Raw genomic sequence first — 18,748 nt, forward strand, 5'->3', positions numbered from 1 at the left:
TAAATGTGATTATTTTGATGACTCTTTTTGCGGGGGGCACCAAGTGTCTTGTTTGCTCAGTAGTAGTAGGGTAACTACTACTACTGAGCAAACAAGACACTTGGTGCCCCCCGCGTCAACTGAGTCACTTTTACATCTATGATGTAATATTTCCGGAGGATTTCAACCCTGACATCAAATACTGCTTTGAAATACGTCACATTCTATTACAAAAGCAGATTAATCCAGAGTAATAGTGGACTGATGATTTTGGACAGGTACCTAATTTACAAATACAGTCACATAGAACTAGAGCTGAGGCAATTAATAGATGAATCGATTACTAAATTAATCGTCAACTATTTTGATAATCGATTAATCCGTTTGAAGCTTTTTTTCATGGTGGAAACAAGATTTCTGATTGTTTTAACTTCTTAAATGTGAATATTTTCTTTGTTTCTTTGCTCCACATAACAAAGACATTCAAGAACATCGTCATTTCCAGGTTTGACAAACACTGATCAATGTTTTTTTTTAAACATTTTACGACATTTGATGGACCAAATGATTCATCGTGAAAATAATTAACCGATAACGAAAATAGTCGTTAGTTGCAGCTCGACAAAGAACAAAAGTTGAATGCTTGACCTACATTTACTGGCTGATATCTTCAATTCTCTGGTGGCCGAAGAGAACGTCAGCTGACATAAAAGCAAACCAAAAAACAATAAGAAATCTGTGGTTTCCATGTGTAAAATCTTTTATTATGTGCACAGAACTGTTTGTCATGGGTCCAGTGAAACACAAGCCGGGGTGAGTGGTCCCTTCCCAACAACAAATATGCACTGGAGAAGGCAAACTAGTTCCTAGTTTGAGCCTAAACAGTGACACAGAGGCACCACTACATTTGCACAACATTTACACCATAGAGATGCAAACCCCCGCCCCTCCCACCCCCATTTTAAAACCCAATGTTGAATTTAAATCCCAGAAGAACAGGAACCAAATGATAAATCGGATGGTTATCAATGAGCAAACTGGAGGGAGGGAAAAGTTCAACAGCTCCTATTTAAAAAAAAAACAAAAAAACAAACAAACAATAAAACAAATCCAGCTTTAATAATTCATTCTACCTGGTTGTGACTGGAATGTACAACAGGAGAGAAGATAAATGTAAAAGCAGTGCATGAAACGCACGCACATGACTCATATTTGGCAACACAAAGGAGAGCGATGAGAAATACTGATGCTACATAACGTTGTTGTTGTCTGAGTAGTTAAGTACAAACTTCACGCGAGAATGTTTGACCACGACTTAAAAACAAACAAAGAGAAAGAATTTAAGACGTTTCTTTCAACAACAACAACAAAAAAATGTCTTTTCTTCATACACGAGCTGCAAGAGTTTTCTTTTTCCATGTGTGTGTGTGTGTCTGAGCAAGAGTGTGGAACCTGGAGGAGGCTTGATGAGGAAAATTAAAAAGTTTGTCTTGGAATGTAGGCCTGGACTCGTCGTGGGGTGACGACGCCGAAGCCGAAAATGGAGCCCAATCTTGAGAATTTGGCCGTGGCAGACACTGTCAAGTCGATTCTCTCTCTCTCTCTCCGAAAACAACGAGCGGTAATCTGGGTTCTTACATGGCGACCTTGGCGACCTGCTCTTCCAGTCTGGCGATCCGACGGTCTTGGAGGATGACGCGATCCCTGAGTGACTTGAACTCTCGGAGTACCTCTTCCAGTTTATCTTCAATTTTCTGGGCAAGAAAACAAGGGAAAGAATGTTAACTTTCCACCTTTTAGTTAAACTAAAGACACTACCGTTCAAAAGTTTGGGGTCACTTAGAAATGTCCTTATTTTTGAAGGACTTATTTTTTTTTTCAATGAATATAACATTAAATGAATCAAAAATACACTCTATACATTGTTAATGTGGGAAACGACTATTCTAGCTGCAAAGGTCTGGTTTTTAATGGAATATGTACATAGGTGTATAGAGGCCCATTTCCAGTGTTCTAATGGTACATTGTGTTTGCTAATCACGTTAGAAGGCTATTGGATGATTAGAAAACCCTTGAAAACCCTTGTGCAATTATGTTAGCACAGCTGAAAACAGTTTTGCTGGTTCTTTGACGAAAGGGCAAAATTATTATTTTGAATAAAAATCATTATTTCTAATCTTGTCAATGTCTTGACTATATTCCTATTCATTTTGCAACTCTTTTGATGAATAAAAGTGTGACTTTTAATGAAAACCCACAAACTTTTGTACGGTAAATAAAAGTGCTAAGTAGAACCACATAAGGTTCTTCGGCTTGTTCTCATTGGAGAAGCATTTGTGGCTCCAAGTAGAACCTTAAATAAAGGTTCCACCTGGAACCCTTTTAAAACCCTTTATTCAGGAAAGGGGTTTTAAAGAGTTCTCTGGATCAAAATGGTTCTTACAGGAACCATAAGTGTTACCAAGAACCCTTGAAAAACCCTTGTTTTTCCAGAAGCAAATAGTTCCAGGTAGAACCTCAGCCCTTGTAGAAGGACCCTTTTCGAACCCTTATTTCTAAGTGTTTAGTGTATTTCCTGAAGATTGTTGACCATACATATTTTTTATTAACACTGGCAACTTCAGCTACATGCAGCGAAGTCATGTGGCTTTTAACACATTTTCCTTTACTGCTCCAGTGAATTGTGACCCAAACACCAAAGTATGTGCTGATCCTCATGAATTGTTCCAACCATAATAATTACTGTGAATAGGGAAAAAGACTTAATGTCAGCAAAAAAAAAAAAATACAAATGTCATGAAAAAAAAAAAAAAAAAGAGTCAAAATTCATCACTGACCACTGAGGGCTGTGGAGCGACGACGCGCTTCATGACAGGCGAGACGTGCTCGGCCTTCGGGGCCGTTTTGGTCTCCAGGACGTTGGACTTGACCACTTTCAGGTCACGGTTCTTCGTGGAGACGTAGCCGTCTTTGAGCGAGATGAGGATGGGGCGGCCGTTTTTGCCCGCGAACCAGTCCTCCGCCTCCAGGGAGGGGTCGGGTCCGTCCGTGTCCGGATACAGGTCGTCCTGGAACAGGTCCGACTGGAGCAAGCGGGGAAGACACAGGGAAATGTCATGAGGACAGGATATAAATGATCACATTCATTTGTTTCTGACTTGATAAAAACGCACTCACCTTACGCGGGACTGTCATGATGATCGGCTCACATTTTCTCTCGTGTAATTTGTAAAACCTAATGAGAAAACAACAGTTATTATTATATTATATACACTCCAACTTTAAGGATAAACATCACTTCAGTCTATTATTCAAATGTAAACAATGCCAATATTATAGTTGTAATGCTTATATGAAATAGTGTTTTACTGGCATCGTCCTTGCTCCGTGTTTTAATAGCTTATTTTATATTCATGCAAAACTGTGCCGTATGAGACGCTGGTTTTTATCTTATATATATATTTTTACTGTATGACCTGTTTATTTGTGTTGTTTTTATATTTTCTACAGTATTTTATTGTATGTTTTATTGTTTGTTCTTAGGTCTATTAGGTCATACATTTGTGTGCTTTATAGTGCTTTATAAATAAAGTTGGATTGGATTGGATTTTGGCCAGGATAAATAAAGGTTTAAAAAATATATATGTAGATGAAAATATAATCTATTAAAACATTTTAAAAATGTATACTGGAACAATTTTGTAGTGTTTGTCTGTGTTCATATTTTCTCTTCTAGTTCTATGGCTGAAAGCCTTTAATTTCATAGGCTATTATGGGAAAATGATTCTGCAACAACACCGATAACACAATAATAAGCCTTTGAAACTAAAACTCCAAGATATGCACATCCCTGCATTTTAAAAACCTATGATACCAAAGTGAATGTGTGATAAATGTGTAGAATGATTAGCTGCAGAATCCACAGCGGCTCATGCAAACCGAACTAAAGTATTATCCATAAATAAATAAATAACGTCTGCATTACCTCGCTATCTCACATTTGTTGACATCCAGGCCTCTTTTGGGCATGTATCCCATGCCCCTCTGCGGCTCCTTGGTGGAGAAGGTGTTGAGGTAGTGAACGTACGGCGCCTCGTCCGTGATCTCAAAGTACCGGATGCTGCTGTCGCCCTGAGGACGCGCGCAGCCACAGACACCACAGAGTCACTTTATGCATCCAATTTATATGAGAATCAGCAAAATAAAAACATTTAGAAATATCGCCTACCTTTCCACACAGGTAAACTATGCTGGTGTCGGGGTCGTAAAAGGGCAGCAGAACTCCGTTACTGCTGTCCATCTCCTGAACACATATGGGCTCATCCATGTTGTCCTGGAAACAGAAACAGTCAGAGTCATGGAACAGTTTTTAAAATGAATTTTCAATGAATATAACATTAAATGAATCAGAAATACACTCTATACATTGTTAATGTGGTAAACGACTATTCTAGCTGCAAACGTCTGGTTTTTAATGGAATATGTACATAGATGTAAATAGGCCCATTTCCAGTGTTTTAATGGTACATTGTGTTTTCTAATCACGTTTGAAGGCTATTGGATGATTAGAAAACCCTTGAAAACCCTTGTGCAATTATGTTAGCACAGCTGAAAACAGTTTTGCTGGTCTTTTGACGAAAGGGCAAAATTATTAATTTGAATAAAAATCATTATTTCTAATCTTGTCAATGTCTAGACCAGGGGTCACCAACGTGGTGCCCGCGGGCACCTGGTAGCCCGCGGGCAGCCAATACGGTGCCCGCGGGCTCACTTCACTTCACCTCACTTGCATGTATCCATATGATGGCTCAGTAAAATATCTTTGATATTGTTTATAAAAACTGATAATCGTTAGGAGTAAGCACTGGAATGAATGTGTATGCAGTTGAATGCATAATATTAATCATTTAAATGGTAAACAAACAAAAAAAAGTTAATGTGGTAGCCCTCCATATTATTTTTTACCCTTAAGGTAGCTCTCATCTCAAAAAGGTTGGTGACCCCTGGTCTAGACTATATTTTCTATTCACTTCTTTTCACTCTTTTAATGAATAAAAGTGTGACTTTTAATGGATAACACAAGAAAATTGTATATAGGTGACCCCAAACTTTTGAATGGTAGTGTATGTCTGTCATGGAATTTCACTGGCAATTCTAATAGGATGTTTTCGTTCTTTGTATTTAGCGCCCTCTGTTGGAGCTGAGATGGTACAGCTACAGTCACGAGAAAGAAATGAATGGATAAACACAAAACTAGTTTCAGTGTTGTAGCTGATCTGCGTCTATATGTTCATTTTTATAGTTTCTATAAAGGTTCTATATTTGGAATCCATGTTTACCTGACCAAGAACCACCTTTTAACGGTCGCCAAACCATTTTGACCCAATTTTAAGAGCAAATGTGCATATTATAACATTTTCTGATTATTCTTACAGCTATTTCTGTCACACCGAAAAAACTATTTTGAACAGGATATCCAGCCATTTCCAATAGATATATAGATGTAGGAAAACCTTAATTCATGTTGTAATAGAAGTAGAATAAAGTTATGTAGAATAAGGTGTTAAAACGTGCTTAATGATTACTAATAATGGGCTAGTATGTTAATTATATATGTTAGTAAGCACCTAGTTAAAGGTGAATATATGTTCCATAATCTAAAGTGTTACCGTTAAAAGTTTTGGCCGACGTATGGACACTACTCAAAAAAAATATAAAAGATAGACCTCATTTTTACATATTTAAATATTAACAAATCTTAAGTAAAATAAATTCTGCTCCACAACACATCTGTGTGTTCCGAGCCAATCTCTGGAAATGACATGGCAGCATCTCTGTGACGAATATAAACATGTGTGAGATTAAAAAAAAACAAAAAAAAACACAGGAACATACACTTCTCCACAGGGCCAGCTGGCGCTCACTCATGCGGCTGAATCCAGTGGTGAAGATGTTGTCGTCTACTAAAAAGATTGCTCTCATTGGGCGAGCTCCCTCGTGGGCTTTGTCCTTCTCCTGAAAATAGACAAAAAAAAAAAAAAAACACCTGTCAGATTGGACAGCCGCCGCGAAGCCTGTGCTCGGCGGGTGATTCTGGGAATGGTTATTCCGCCCCGTCGACTCACCGTCTCAATCTTCTTCTTCCGAGGGTCGATGACGCGGACCTTCTTGTCCTTGCAGGCGGTGCAGAGCAGGCTGCCGTTGCGGTTCCAGCTGACACTGAAGATGACGTCAGGGTGCATGTCCTCCAGGTTGATCATGGCCTCGCCCGTGCCCACATTCCAGATGATGATCTGGTTGTCGCACCCTAAAATGGACACACACACACCATGAGCCTGACTGCACACACACACACACACACACACCTCTGTGTTGTGTCCAAGTTTATTTCGGGCACTTTACATCACACAAAGCAGCGCGACAGAAGGCAGACCCTGAGATAGTCAGTCAGATTTGGAGTTCAACTCTTGGGCACTGGACAAAATGGCAGACCGGAGCACATGAACAGGGAGGAGTATTGACACACTACGTTACCTGCACTGAGGAGAACGTTGCGAGCGGTGGGATGCCAAGACACGATGCCGACCCTCTTGGAGTGGCCCTCTAATACGACCACAGGCTCTGAAAGTGGAGTCTCCAGCCCGTCCTCAGGGATCTGCCACACCTGAACCAACACAAACACAACAGTGTTTGACACTAGGGCTGAACAACTCGCCAGAATTTGATCAAAGTCGCAATACGGCCAACTGCAACTGACCTATAAACGTCATATTGTGTTTATCACAGATATGCCCTAATATCACACAGTAATCCTTTAAAACATGTTAATCAAACACAAAGAGGATGTGGTTGAAATGGGTTCAAGACACGGAGACCTGATTTGATCTGATGGATATTGTTCTTATTTATTTTTTCACTACTGTTACTATCATTACTCATCATCACTTGAAGAAATTGGTTATATAAGAAGGGTATGTTTGAGGTTTGTTCAGTTTTTATTTAAGGTAAAATTAAAGGGACAGCGCGAGAAAGAGACTTTTTAAAAAAATGTATGAAGGAATGCAAAGTACTGAACCCATATTATTATTATTATTATTATTTATGTGTATGTATGTATAAAGATGATATGTCTCTTATAACTGTAATTATTAAAATGAGAAATAATCATATAATAAAATAATAATAATAATAAAAATAATATAATAATAGAAAGAATTAATAATAATAAAAACAAATGTTGTAATGAAAAAGAGAATATTTAAGTAAAAACAATCGCAATTAGAGATTTATTCAAAACCCGTTCAGCCCTATTATACACTGTGTTAAACAATTGCAGGAAAATTGATTGAGGGGACTAAATAAAAGCTCTAGGTATTGTCATAATTTGAAGTAAACAGATTTTGACGAGTCTCTTTAACTTATTCGACACCATATAAAACAAAAACTAATATAATAACCCTCAGAAAAAATCACAACATATAATACAGAATATAAGCAAAAACAAGGCTTATCTCAGGGTTATAAATATGTAACATATTTTTTCTTACCGTTTGTTTTAAAAGGTTTTGAGATTCTTTGTATTTAAACTATCACTATTAGCTGGGAATCCATTTTAAATAATTATAATGTTTTTTTCTAAGAGAACAAATTATGAAACAGAATAAAGTGGCCCTCTGTTTAAAAAATAAAAAATACTTCAAACAACTTAAAGGTCATGTGACGCTTCAGAGATAACCAGTGACCTCACCATGACCGCACAGTCCTCGGAGCCGCTCGCGATGACAAGGTCGTTGTGGGGACACCACTCGATGTCCAACACCGGGCCGGTGTGACCACACACTGTCGGGTAGACCTTGTCTATACGTCCGGTCTGCGAGACAGAGAAGGACGGGGTTGTTACGGAGACATTTATGACGACATGCAGCAAAAACGATGACTATAAAAGTAGTAGAAAATAGTAAACAACGTTTATAGCGATGATCTGTCCCCAAACTTAGAGCAGATTCTCTACAGTCACGCATAAAAATGATTTAACCCAGTGGCCCACGATATAACGACAGAAAAGCAAACCCCCTCTGTGTGAACAGTAACAGGATACACGTTAAAATGGATCAGATTTACTCACTGATTTATCGTTCCTGCTGCAGATATGAGCCTCGAGGAACATAATCCAACCCAGTTCAAATCCAAATTCATTTCTATAGCACATTCAAAGTGCTGTACATCGCATAAATACATAAAACAGACAGGATATGAAACAATGTAAACTAAAAGCAGTATATAAAACAATAAAAACGGGACGTAAAACCAATAGAACACAGAAACAATGTCAAAAATAAGCAATATAAATATAGATCTAAAACACAGAGGAAGTGGGAGCAAATAACTTTCAAAATACCAGCTCTTTAGGGCCAGATTTCAAACCGTCTGCATGTCAACAGAACAGGTTTGGAATTATTTGAATACTTTGTGCAACACTGTTTGTAACAGTTCTCCTGTATAGGGCTGAAAAAAAATCCTTTAAAACAATCTCTTGTAAATGAGAGGAAGCAGCAGAGATAGAGGTGTTGAAATGTATTGTTTCTAAAAGGCGTATCGATGCACGTGGAGGATTTTCAGCTCATGATCGATTACAGCCTTAAAGCCTTGTTGATTTTCCGGTTGCAGGAAAGCTGAAGATAAACTGCAGAGGCATTCATTTTGTTTTGGAAAATGATTACATTGTCGTTTGTGAAGACACGTTTAAATAATAAATGGTCCGGATTTATATAGCGCTTTTCTAGTCATGACGACAGCAGCAGCAGCGTGGGGTTGTGTGGTCTTGCCCAAGAACACATCAGCACTAGTGGAGCCAGAAAACTGCAGACGCAATCATAAAATGTGTATAAAAAGGGGACGTAGTGTTCTGGTTTGCTCAGTGAGGCCAACTAGGAAGTAAAAATATAGTGAATTGCCACCAGGGGGTGACTGTGTCAATAAGCGTACTTTCTTACTTGATTTTCAATGACAGATAACATGTTCTTGGTGAGAACGTGATGTCAATTTTGTTCCCATTAAGTGGAAAACACAGCTGGTATTAGAGCTGCAACTAATATTATTTTCATAATCGATCAATCTGTCGATTAAAATGTCAGAAAATGCTAAAAAACGTTGATCAGTGTTTGTCAAACCTGGAAATGACGATGTTCTTGAATGTCTTGTTTTGTCCACAAACCAAAATTATTCAGTTTTAATGATTTCTTTGTTGTGTGGAGCAAAGAAACAACAAAATATTCACATTTAAGAAGCTAAAACGATCAGAATAGCTGGTATCGTCGAGTGGTTGCAGGTTACATTGTTAAATCACGGACGTCAAGGCTTCAGATCAGGAGATCAGATTCTTATTGATGACGTCACTGAACTGAAACGAATCGTTGACGCGATACGATCTGCTTAAGCCGAGCGTCTCACCTTTTGTAGAGGCAGGACGAAGAAGGCTCCTCCCCCGCTCGCCTCGATGATGATGGCAACAAACTTGGGGTTGACGGCACAGAAGGAGCTGTCCCATGTGACCCTGGAGACACGGATGTCATCGTAGCACTGGTCGTTCCTCACCGTCTGGCCAAAGACGTGACGGAACTTGCTCTGTCGCACAACTCGCCGCGACATATCTGCAGAGGGATAAAGAGACGCGAGAAATAAGAGTTAGGCACGAGAGCCCTCACAAAAAAGTACATCTTTCTGGAAAAAGGGCTGTTAAAAATACGATTAAACCTGGAAGTGAGCGCCCTGCTGTCACCACGGTGTACACAGGGGAAACCTTGAGAGGTAGATCTGGCTGACGGCCAGCTCAGTCAGTCTGTCTGATGTGAGATTGCATTTATTGGCTGTGACTCAGTTTGTTCCTGTTCATACAAAAGGAAACAAACCAGCTCTACCTGCTGGAAAACAACACAAACGCTGTGTTATTTCTTCAGCTGTGTCTCCAACTGTGTGTGCAAGTTTCTCAGCGGAATCAGCAGCCTCAGATTTTATTTCAGTGTTAATGTGTGATTCAAATCAAATAATTCCGTCGACGCAACTTATTCAAGGTTTTGCCTTGAGGACATACAATAGGATAGGACAACAAAAATAGGCCACTTCCTGAGAAACCCCACACCTAACCCACTGTAGATATCTGGCCATTGATTTCTGAAAAGTAGCGATGACATCATCAGAATCTTGAATAACACCTGACCTTTTCTGACAAACGGCCTCACGCGAACCGTAGCATTTGCAGGCTACAAAAGCGCGACGCGACAGATGGTCAGTTGCTGCTCTGAGGTTGTAGGAAACGCTCCCGACTTGTGAAACACATTGAACGATCGCAGCGTGGTTCTCAATGAAATTCTCCAAACAACCTGACTCTTCTGAACTCCTACTGTTGCAATAAGAAGAAACAAACAAACTCAGTCATTGATAAGTGAAATATATCATTTCCGTGACACGCTTTTCAGAGTAATTATGTAGGAAATATAGAGCTGTGGGACGATAATTAAGGTGCCATTCTGAAGCCTCATGCTGTGCTGTTATACGGGGGTTTTCTATAGTTACACACAGCTCTGTCATCACAAAATAATATTCATATAATTCTCAGCCAAAACATGAGTCTAAAAGCTAAAATGCCTTTTCTTATTTTTATATTTTTTACAGTCCATGCATGCATTTTTTATCCGTGCAATATCCACTTTTTATTCCTATGTTGTATCACAATAAGCGTTAGAGCCCTAATCACTACTGCACAACACTAGACTATGTCTCTGACTGCTATCACTGACACCTTAGGGCAGTCTTAACTCATCAAAATACCAGTCAGTTTTTACATGCAGATGCTGGATTATTTTACTAACAGCACTCTTCTATGGATTAAATACTGAAATGTCAGTAAACATATCCCGAATCACTACAATGGGGACTGTGCTCTTGTGATAGAGCAAGAGCATGATGCCTGGACAGCACAGGAGGATGAGAACAGCATGTTCCCTCCGCTGGTATTAACGCTGCATTCAAGAGAAGCTCCTCTCACTCCGAACATAAACCCGAGAACATGAGCTGCTTTCACCCGTGCTGGTTTAAACGACGCCATACATTACAACAACTGCTTCTGCACCTTATCAGCATCCAGGCCTCAGCAGGACTGAGTATCTTACATGACCGCTTTATCCTCCTCGCTAGTTCTCCTTTTTCGCCTCCAGAACTACCTCGTTTTTTCACACCATGGATTCCAGAAGGTGCTGGAAACATTCTTGTCAGTTTTTCGGTCCATAATGACAAACTCGCACCGAGAGGTTGCTGCAGATTTGTAGCCCATCTGTTTCAAGGTTTGCCAGGCTGTTGAGTTCAGATATGGTCTCCTGCATATTTTGTTTATAATTAGTGTTTCTGTTGCCTTTACATCATCTCAGACCTGTTAACCTCCCGTGACCTCTGATTATCAGCAGAGTCATTTTGCCTATAGAATAGGGCTGAAAGTTTTCAATAAATGCGATTATTTAAACAGGAATTGCGATATCAGAGGGAATGGAAATCTTGACATCATGATCCTCATTTTCATTCGAAAAACATATTTAAAATGATTTACTGTGTGATATTTGTGCATATCTGTGAGAAACAAATATAAAGTCTGAAGAATATGATGTGTATATATCAAATTATTCATCTAAAATTATATTTTGACACATATGTTGGCTTTAACAAATATTGCGCCTCCTGCGATTTGAAAATTGCAGTAGGCTATATTGCAATTTTGATTAAAATTCGATTAATTGTTCAGCCCTACAATAGAACCGCCGCTGTATGGATATTTTGTTGTTTTAAAAAAAACAAACATGTTTTTTTATGCCCTTAACCGTTTGGAGTTTTTACAGTTCACAGTTAACTACATATTTATTATGCATTACACTCCTCAGCCTTATGTTATGGACATACACTTTCATTTCATTCTATTTGCACATATTTATTTTATTCAATTCTATTTATATTCTATGTATATTATAATAATAATAATAATAATGCATTATATTATGTGTCTTGCTGCTGCTACACTATAATTTCCCAGTTTGGGATTAATAAAGTCGATCTATTCTATTCTATACATCCAAAGTGGGAATTGCAGGAGACACCACAATACGATATTATCACGATATTGCGATATACTGAGTAAGGAGTACTTGTTTGGTCCATAAAATGCCAGAAAGGGTTTGATCTGTGTTTACCAAACCTGTAAAGTACGATTTCTCAAATGTCTAATTTTGTCCACAAACAAGTAACTTGGCAACATCGTGACAATATCGTATTGTGACTTAAATATCGCGATAATATCGTAGAGTGGACTCTGGCGATTCCCACCCCTGGACTGCACCCCCCTACACCCTCCTCCTCCTCTTGTTGTTCCAATGACTGTCAGGACAATGCGACTACATTGGTGCACAACAACACCACCAACATACACCGAACACCGTCACCTCACGTCGGCCTCCTCGTTATAACACCTGCATGTTGTACATGTTGTGTACATGTTAATGAGCTACACCGTCTGCTCTGAATCAACGGCGGTGCAAACAGCTGCACGGTGTCACCGTTAAACAATGGTTGCTAGCTGCTGTTAGCACAAAGCTTGCCACGTCCCCCTCCTCCTCCTCCTCCACCCCCATTGAGACAAAACCGCTCCATAATACATTATTAACGTGATAATAAGAACTCAACGTTATAATATATTACACTATATCAGAAGTTATTTCAACAACGAAGCGTGGAAGCTTCAGTTACCGAAATAAGGGGCTGAACCGCGTATGCAGATTTATTTTTTTTCTTTGTGAGAACGCCCCAAATGTGATTTTGCACTAATAAACGCCACAAAACATGAAGTTTTATTGAGGGGGGAAAAGTTAATTAAACTGTGGAATGGTAATTACATTTACGTATAGTATTAAAAAGGGACGGATGATGCATGATAAAAGACCGTGTTATGCCGCGCTGCCCCAGCCGTCAGCTCGCAGCTGTACCGGGGGCTGGTCCCACTTCCCATCCGCCGACACCGCAGACACGGTCGAGGCGAGTGTTGTTTTATGGACATTTTCCCCAAATACACCAAACTAGTTCCTATTTGTTGGCGAGTTACTGCCTTTTATATATGTGCCAATTTAAACAAAACGTGCTCAATTCTTCCACACTAGCCGGCAAGTGTGTTTTGGACCCCCAGTTCAGCTATGCTAGTTAGCCTAGCTGCTAAGCGTTAGCCGCGGTGGAGCACCGCCAGCTGACGCAAGTGCAGACATGTCCACCCAGGGTTTGTGAGGCTGCTGCTCCCACTCTCAAGCCCATCCAGCGGGCAAAACGGATGCTGCACATCCGCGGACCCACGCAGCACATGGAAAATGCACAACGCTGAAAGACTATTTCAGAGTGTCTTACCTCCTAAATCTATGCAAGATTTTCGTGAGCACGGGGTAATCAATCACAACACATGAATGTGGTAGTTTAGGCGCGCCCTTATCCTGCAGGACGTTGCTCTGGTATCCCTTGTCTCCTCTCTCACACACACACAAACACAATCACACACACACACACACACAAAAAAAGCTCAGCCGCTTTGCTCTTATTATTCCTGTTATACTGCGTTTCTTGCAAAGGTGCGGTCAGTGGAGTCACAGTTTGGATCTAGTGGTATTTCAGGGGGAGATCAGAGCATCTCCAGTCCGATCTTCACCTGCAAAAGATTAAGAATCGTCTATTCTCATCGTTTTAACATTCAAAAGGATTCTGTGACGACCGACTACTGCACATGCGCAGTTCCGCAGTCACATTTCATCCTCCCAATTGGGGATGGGTCTGCAGGGAAACTTGAGTTTACCCCTATGTGTTCTTAAGTAGTGGCAATATTTGTATTGTTCAGCTTTACATCTTGTGTTCAGTGTTTACTCCCTTTCCGTCTAAACCATCCTGTCCAATTCAAACAAAAACACTGTGATATATGACTGTAATTAACAATTATTTGCACAATCAATTAATGTTTTTGTCATTTTCTGTGCATGCATCAGTTGCTCGGTTTATCAAATATCACAAAAGGGTGTCTTGTTTTGTTGGCGCTTCATTTGGTGGTAGATTAATGATTAGTTATTGTCTCTATCCACTATCGTTTTGTCTCAAACATATTTCTGTCTCTTGACGCCGCTCATGATGAATGGGTCATCATGACAGCTATTTAGTTCACATGTCAGCAGACCACTGCAGGAGGACATTTCAGTGTGTTCAGGAATAGTAAATTTGAGTTGGAGGTTGAATTGGTTTGCACTTGGGTGATACAACACGGTTAAGGTAATAAGAGTCAACACACAGTTATTACTATGTACTGTGATTGTAATGTAGTTCTGATTCTGAACGAATGCTAACATTTTGTTTAAGATGTTAATAAATACGTGGGTGATGTAGCGGGAACGAAGAAATCTGCACAATTTAAGTCATATTCAGCCATGTGAAAATGTTGTCTGGGGAAATCCTTTTGTAAATTAAATTACTTGCTAAACAAGACTAGAAAATATTAGATTTTCAAAAGTATTCAGATGTCGTATGTTACGTAACTGAGATCCCACAACTGAGTTCTGTCGCTGGCAGAGCCGCTGAATTTCTTTTAATTGATGAATACTTAATGTAATTAAATCCATACCTATAATTACATAAAACTAGTGTAGTCTCATTTTCACAATCACGACTCAGCGTCACTGTCTTTGAGCATGCAGAAGCGGCTCGTTTAGCGGTATATCTATCGCTATATTTGTACCACACTGCACACGCTTGGTAAGTCGCGTGACCCATTGGGCAGTTATGCGATTAACGGGTTGACACATGGACAGGTGGACAATTCAAAACGTTCCTTGAAGCAACAGATGCGTGATGTCATGCTCCTTTCATCTGTGACGTCGCATTTTTAACATCTCTCGACTGATAGGCGGAAGAGTCATCAAAGAAGAGTGATAAGAACTGTGGGTACTCAGTCATCTAAGGCCTTTTTTTTTTACACCATCTAAAATAATTAAAACATATTCTGAGGTTTTTATTGGCTTCAACTGTACTCAGCATCATGTGCAACTTCAATTAATAGAGAGGAGATATCACGGAACACTCTGAACTGTTGGATTGAGACAATTTAAATACATATGTATAGTTTTTCTGAGCTCGAGAGTGAGGAAACTGAACCAGAACAATACCTGTAGCAGCTGTGAACCCAGAATATCTTTCTGAAAAATGTGTTGTTGCGCGCGTCCTAACCTTTCTTTGGAGATGGTTGGACCTCTGCTTGTCTCTCTTTGGACCTCTTTGGGACATCGAAGGCGGTCTTCATCTGGGACACCTTCACACTTGGACCCTGCTCTGCCACTCGAACCTCAGGTTTAACCACTTCAGATTTGACCCGACCCTGGAGTCTCTGCATTTGATTCGTTTCCTTGATCAGTTTTGACACGGGCTTGTAAGAATCCACCTCGCTGCCTGAGTCTCTGTCAGTTCTGCGGTCAGTTAGATCTTTACATTTAACATAGTTAGCACGGCTGTTGTTGCTGATGATCTCAGTCGGGGGCTCAGGGCAGATTTCTCTTTTCCTTAAACAAGCAGGTTTTGGTCTTTGGATTTCTAGGTCCGGGCCGACCTCTGGTATGTGCAGAGCCTCTGTGGATGCACACGGATTGTGTGCCTTTTTTGCAACAGATGGAGGAGAACATTTATATCTGGATCGCCTCTCGAAGAATATCCTTCTCTGCAACATATCAAGGTCTTGCGTTTCTTCATCCGGAGACAGAGTCGCCATGCGTTGGCAGAAGTCATAGTCAATCATGTCTCCGTACTGTTCGTCCATGTGTCCAAGCGAAAGACGTTGACATGGGCCGATGTCGGCAGAGAGCCGGCGTGTGTTGGCTGGAAGGACGTAAGGGCCTCTGTCGTCCCACAGCACGCACATGTCCTGATTCGTTGCTGTGCTGCAAGTAAGGTCTTTGTTAAAGTGGAAAGTGTGCCTCCTCTTGACCTTCTCCTCAGAGCGGTGAGCTTTTCCTCTTCGTTGAACATCAGTAGACAATAATTGTGCAGTTTTGAGCTTTATAAATGGGTTTTTGGGTTTTTTGGGGACAGGTGGAGGTGGACCTTTAACTTTGAGCTTCTCTTTTGGCATAGACTCGTCCTTTGAATCACAAATAGGCGCAGCTTCAGGGACTGTCTGTGAATTGGCCGTACTTGTATCGAGTTGTGTTGTCACAGTTGTGTCTTCCTTAGACAACAGATGAGTTTGAGGCGGAGGGGTGATGACGGCAGAGTAGCGGACATGTTCACTCTCCCTCTTTGAGATCACTTTCTGCATCTTTCCATCACAGCCTGGTTCGTTGCCTGGTGACGGAACATCAGGGATCGATCTGCGTTGTCCCATTGAAAATGCAGGATTGTCTTGGGCTTGTGTTCTCTCAGATCTAGGGGGGTTGGCTTTTGTGGTACGAGAGTCAAAGGCTTTGCCATCATCTTTCTTACCACTTGAACTCATAATACCTGCTTTAGCCCTCTTCGAGACAGCACCAGCAAATCTGTTTTGATAGGACTGATCAACATTTTGTACAGTAAATCCTAAATCCTCTTCCCGTGTAACAAAACGACCTCCTGTATCACGCATGCTTTCCAAACCACCAGTGCCGTTGTTTTGCTTCGATTGGTGAGTAGCAACTTGCCCCTCGCTTTGGTCTTTCATGACTTGTTCCCTCTCTGCCTTTCCTCTCCCAGTTGCCTCAGTGTGGGCAGCTCTTTTTAGCCGACACCTGCTGCCTGTCACTTCTGCCAAATGTTGCCCCCTTTCGCTCTGCAGACATGCGGTGGTAGAACTCCCAGCACATGTTTCCTCAGTGTCCGGCATCACCAAAAGCGTGTCAGATAATCGTCTGCTTTTACTTTCGTACACCTTTTCCGGAGGAGTATTCCTGGAAGGTTTTGGAAGGTAGTGAGCAGATGTGTCTTCTTCAACTCTTCCTTTAGCAGATGATTGAAGATTCTTCCTTGTCGTCACGTTACCTGAACGATTACTTTCTCGATCAAAAGGTGTCCAGGTTTCATCCCTCTCCAGCACCACAAAGTCCTCTTCATTACGGGGATCAAATGACCCCGACAGACCTCTGCTTTTAATGTCAGGACCAATCTTGCTGCAGCCAGTTTCGGATTTCATTCCATATTCCATAGCTGTAGTCCGAGTAAAGACTGCAGCCTTGCTCTCAGAGCCTTGGTCTTTGTTTGAAGTTTGTCTGGTCTCGTTACGGCGCAGGACAGTTTTTGAATCCTCGACAGTTGGAGTGGCACTCAGACTCTCCCTGTCTCCACCCACCCGTGTGCCTGTGGTGTCGAGAGGGTGCTCTGGCTGACACAGTGGCCTGATTGGTTGCCCAGTTTGGTTGTCTGTACGTGCAGGATCGACTGTGTGCTCCCCTGTATGCCCAGCCGGCGAGCCACTGATACTGATCCTGCTAATCCTACCGAAACTGCCATCATCATCGTCCTCATCTCTGCTCTCACCTTGTTCTCTTGTCCCGGGCTGTTCTGTCGCTCCGGTTTGCCCAGAACATTCCGAATTGTCACGCGACTCTTCGTCTTTTTCCGAAAGCTTCTCCAGCTTCTGACCCATGGTTCTTGTTCTTGTTAACTGTAGGGAAGAGAGAAAAAAAAAACACGTTAAGACACAGCACAAGTTTTATAAGCAAGTCAAAGTGAGCATGGCTCGCCTCCACCTTCCCTAATTAGGTGAAATCACATCACATCGACTTACTTCAACTATCGTGAATCTTTCTCTATTTTTGTATATTTATTTACACCGCTCATCCGTGCCCTTCCAATGCCTCCCTGTCTATCTCTCCCTGTTCTGTCACAAAGGAATGCTGTGGTTGCTATAATTAAAGGTCCAACTGCTGCCACTGAGTCAGTCGGCCGAAAAGGAAACAAGACGAGCGAGATAAGAGGTCAGCCGCCAGGTTCCAAGGTCAATTTAAATACACGACCAGAGGGAACGAGTTCCGATAAATACAGTCAAATACGTTCTTGTAATGTCTTTACATTTTTAGAAAAAATATTTTTTCTTCACGTGTACATCAAACCCTTGCTAATGATGATTTGTGGGTTTAAAAGTTTTGTACAACACATGTCCCTTTAGTGCCCGCTGCACAGTGTGAGACATCATGCACTGTCAATTACCGGTTTGGACACAAGGTCCCTTTGTGTCGTGTGTGTGTGTGTGTGTGTGTGTGTGTGTGTGTGTGTGTGTGTGTGTGTGTGTGCGTCCGTTCAAACTATCAGACTGTTTATGATTGTTTTGGTTGCAGTGGGAAACGAAAGAAAGGTCACCTAGAATAATGTGATGCAAGTCACAAGTGCTTTGACGGCGAAACTGAATTGTTTGCCAAGAGCCCTGATGAGAGGTTAACCTCCGAGCTGATGGATGGTGGAAGAGAGATTATTACAAAGGGGAAAATAGCTCAATGGGCTTTGACGTGGCATGTGAAACCTGATGTATTTTGAGCAAACAAACGGCTAAATATACAGGACGTTTACACACATGCGTAGCAGAAATATACACGTTGCATCTCTGGCAGAAAATAGAGCGGGCAAACTTGGCGAGTTCACCGGGATCCTCTTTCTTTTCCTCTCATGCCGATCGGAGCCAAAGCTGATGAAAGACCGCAGTCATTGGCAGAATCATTACACCCAGGAGTGAATGAACACATCCCCACTGGTG

General features: G+C 41.0%; 1 protein-coding gene across 1 annotated transcript; it reads right to left on the reverse strand.

Moving 5' to 3' along the window:
• Nucleotides 1-971: 971 nt before the first annotated feature.
• coro1cb (coronin, actin binding protein, 1Cb) lies at nucleotides 972-17,210 on the reverse strand. Its single transcript, XM_083903080.1, has 11 exons — nucleotides 15,265-17,210; nucleotides 9,430-9,629; nucleotides 7,727-7,849; nucleotides 6,514-6,643; nucleotides 6,105-6,286; nucleotides 5,875-5,994; nucleotides 4,208-4,312; nucleotides 3,965-4,110; nucleotides 3,157-3,214; nucleotides 2,817-3,062; nucleotides 972-1,733 (listed from the first exon to the last, which is right to left on the reverse strand). Exons 1-11 carry the CDS (start codon nucleotides 17,201-17,203, stop codon nucleotides 1,614-1,616), a joined length of 3,369 nt encoding a protein of 1,122 aa, XP_083759206.1. The 5' UTR covers nucleotides 17,204-17,210; the 3' UTR covers nucleotides 972-1,613.
• Between the last annotated feature and the right edge of the window lie 1,538 nt (nucleotides 17,211-18,748).

Source organism: Microchirus variegatus (assembly GCF_963457635.1).
Source record: "Microchirus variegatus genome assembly, chromosome: 16".
In the NCBI taxonomy this organism is placed as follows: domain Eukaryota; kingdom Metazoa; phylum Chordata; class Actinopteri; order Pleuronectiformes; family Soleidae; genus Microchirus; species Microchirus variegatus.